This window comes from Pygoscelis adeliae, unplaced genomic scaffold, assembly GCF_000699105.1.
Source record: "Pygoscelis adeliae isolate BGI_AS28 unplaced genomic scaffold, ASM69910v1 Scaffold121, whole genome shotgun sequence".
Classification (NCBI taxonomy): Eukaryota; Metazoa; Chordata; class Aves; order Sphenisciformes; family Spheniscidae; genus Pygoscelis; species Pygoscelis adeliae.
In genome coordinates this window covers 2,838,105-2,841,370 of record NW_008824359.1, presented here as the reverse complement: position 1 = coordinate 2,841,370, position 3,266 = coordinate 2,838,105, and the positions used below count along the sequence as shown (strand labels likewise).

General features: G+C 42.3%; 1 protein-coding gene across 1 annotated transcript in view; it reads left to right on the top strand.

Moving 5' to 3' along the window:
• TP53I3 (tumor protein p53 inducible protein 3) overlaps window positions 1-3,203 on the top strand; it is a 6,404-nt gene extending 3,201 nt beyond the window's left edge. Inside the window, exons 4-6 of the mRNA XM_009319657.1 lie at window positions 1,131-1,343; window positions 1,935-2,131; window positions 2,899-3,203. Coding sequence (XP_009317932.1) covers window positions 1,131-1,343; window positions 1,935-2,131; window positions 2,899-3,087 — 599 coding nt within the window. The 3' untranslated portion in view covers window positions 3,088-3,203. The remainder of the gene's footprint in view (window positions 1-1,130; window positions 1,344-1,934; window positions 2,132-2,898) is intronic.
• Window positions 3,204-3,266: the final 63 nt, after the last annotated feature.

Sequence of the window (3,266 nt, the reverse complement as noted above, 5' to 3'; positions counted from 1 at the left end):
CTCAGTACCCTTGGGTGGATCCCATCTGGCCCCATAGACTTGTGTGTGTCTAAGTGGTGGAGCAGGTCACTAACCATTTCCCCTTGGATTACGGGGGCTTCGTTCTGCTTCCCGTCCCTGTCTTCCAGCTCGGGGGGCTGGGTACCCGGAGAACAACTGGTCTTACTATTAAAGACTGAGGCAATTGGCAATTTCCTTTAGGCTTAAACTCTGCAATAACTTACATGTTCTCCAACAACTGAAATGTGAAAACATATCCTACATCTAAATATTTGACTTCCCTGAAAGCACGACCATATCATGAACTTTCCTCACTAATTGCCTGTGGATCTACGGTAGACCACATCTTCTTGTACCTTGCTTCACAGAGGCTTTAATTGTAGGTAAAATGCCTTCTGAGCTTATTTAAAACAGACATAAGCTCACACCCTTCATTTTGAAAATGTGCTACAGAGGGACTAACAGTAGCACTTGCCAGGGTTTTCCTTAGTTGACAAATATCCTTTTCCTACCCTCTTCAGCAGTAGCACCTAAAAGCTCCACTAAAGAACAGGAGTTACAAACAAGTAACTTTGCCCACTACAGGTAATTTACTCGCTTCGAGCACTGTTGCTTCCTGGGGGTCTGCGGTCAATTAGGACCATGTCTCCAGGACTACTCAGTGCCTCACTTCCACTAGCAATCAGTGGAACACAAAACGAATGCGTTAGGGCAACTGGTAGATGGTAAAATGATTAGAACTGGTCCTTAACCATTACCCAGCGCTTCTGGTTTTTCTCTATTGTTGAGTGCCTGATTTTACAGTATTAACATCCTCCGAGTGTGTTTTCTATTGGTGGCAGTGGACTGTCCCGGTATAAAGGCTGCACTCACCTAAGCAGCTTGGTCACGGATACCCAGAACTGGACAGGGCCAAGCTAAAGCCGTTCCCCTGAAGTTGGTAAAATGGAGTCCTGATGGCACAATGCGAGTTATGTTAGTTCTGGGTTTGTTTCTTTTATGAAGGCTATGAAGATGTAAACAAAGCCTGCTTAAGGGCATCTCTTTCAGCTTCCTCTTCAGTATTTTCCACCCTGATCATGTTTTAATCGAAAGGTGATGCCAAAAGGGTAACCATTTCCCTCCTTCAGGTAAAATACAGAAGGGCGAGAGAGTGTTGATCCATGCTGGAGCTAGCGGAGTTGGTATGGCAGCCGTTCAGCTGGTAAGACTGGCAAAAGCTATTCCCATTGTGACAGCAGGAACTCAAGAGAAACTGAAAGCTACAGCAAACGCCGGAGCAGCTGCGGGGTTCAACTACAAGAATGAAGATTTTAGTGAAAAGGTCTTGGCGTTCACCCAAGGTAAAAACCTCTATGTGAAAGACCCTGTTACAGTTGAGGAGGAATGTGTACCTCCTAACGTATATGCACATACACTCAATTTCAACTGTCGCCTCAGTTGGCGAAGGAGCAGACAGTGATGACCCTGTTAGCACAACCCAACATCCTGTTCAGCCCAACAATCTGTCTTTCCTTAGTTTAATTGTGCTGTTTTCTGCATGGACTCTCTTTGGCTTTGTGTTCATTTGGGGCTTAAATTATTGTGGCCTCCACAAGGAACTGTGGGACCAAATCCTCGCACTTGTAAGTGTTTGAATATGGGAACAAAACTTAGTTCTCTTACTGTTAGAAAAATTTAGCTTTTCTAAGCATTTGGAATGGTTTATTATGGAGTCTGCATCTGGATATCTATAATGATTCCTTTTTTGTGCCCGATTCTAGAATTCCTTACAAATCATTGTGCCAATTCCTAATTTCAGTAGAAAGATTTAAGTAAGAATTGCAGGATTGATTCTGTACCTGTAAAGAACAAGGTTTTAGTTTTGCCTGAAATTATCTTACCTTTAATGCAGCTCAACTACATCGCTGAAATCTTTTCTGTTTCTACTTGAGGTTCTGGAGTAGATATTATTTTAGATTGTGTTGGTGGCTCATACTGGGAGAAGAATCTCAACTGTCTGAGTACTGATGGCCGGTGGATTATTTATGGACTACTGAGTGGAGGTGAAGTACATGGAGATTTGCTTGCAAGGCTGCTTTCCAAAAGAGCGAGCATCCATACAACTCTATTACGATCACGAGACAAGGAGGCAAGTAATGGCTGTCAACACTGTACACAGTTTGATCTTAAAATCGATGATAGTTTTGAGAGCTTTCTTTTGATACCAGTGTTAAAGCAGAATCTAACACATTATTACCAAAAAAGCACCACCTTGAACTGTTACTACATACTTCGGAAAACATTGCAAAATTAAGTTATAATTTCCCTTTTCTATTTTTAGCAAACTCCTCCCTTTTACAACTACTGAATCAGAGGAATGATATCCAGAACTTCTTGATCTACTTCACGAGTACCATAATTTAAAGATTTAGCCTAAGCAAAAACAAAAGTCAAGTGATCAGGCAACTTGACCAAGTCAGGGTGGGGGAGGAGAGAAAAACCTCTATTAAATCATTTTTCAAAGTAGAGACCGAGGCTATTTAGACACACAGAAATTACCAAGGAAATATCACTTTATATGGTAAATTCTCAGGTATTACAGTAAAAGGCAGCAGTTTAGAGCCCTAGGATAGATTCTGTCCGTGGTCTAATACATAATATTCTCAAGAATTTTATCAGTTTGAGTTTAAATGGTTCTCCACCAAGCTTATACCACTTGGAGAATTTCATTCAATTAGAATATAATTAATCTAAAAGTTTTCTTCTTGTTTGTAATTTACACCTGTCAGATGTTTACAAGTCTGTCTCGCCATGAGAATGTCAGTCTCCCCGAGAACTGTGCACCTTTTGTACGCTGTGCTTAGACATGCCTCTGTGAACGAAGTCATTGGAAGTAATCTTTCATTTTTTCTTCAGTATAAGGAACGGCTGGTGAAAGCCTTCACAGAAGACGTGCTGCCCTATTTTTCTGGAGGAACCTCCCCTCATCTCCAACCACTTGTTGACAGCGTTCACCCTCTGCACGAGATTGCAGGGGCACACAGGATCATGGAAGACAACAAGAATATTGGCAAAATTGTCATCGAAATGCCTGCTTCGTCTTAAAGAAAGGCCTGCTGCTGTAGTTGTTTCGGGGACAGAATCGTTACGGGTGTTTGACAAGCAAAGAATCTGCCATTTCTGCTTCCAAATCTGGAATGATTTATTGTGGGAGGAAGCCAGAAAGGCGGGGTAAAGCGAAGCCTCAGGGGACGCGTTTAACGAAGAGGCTCACGCTGCGGCTC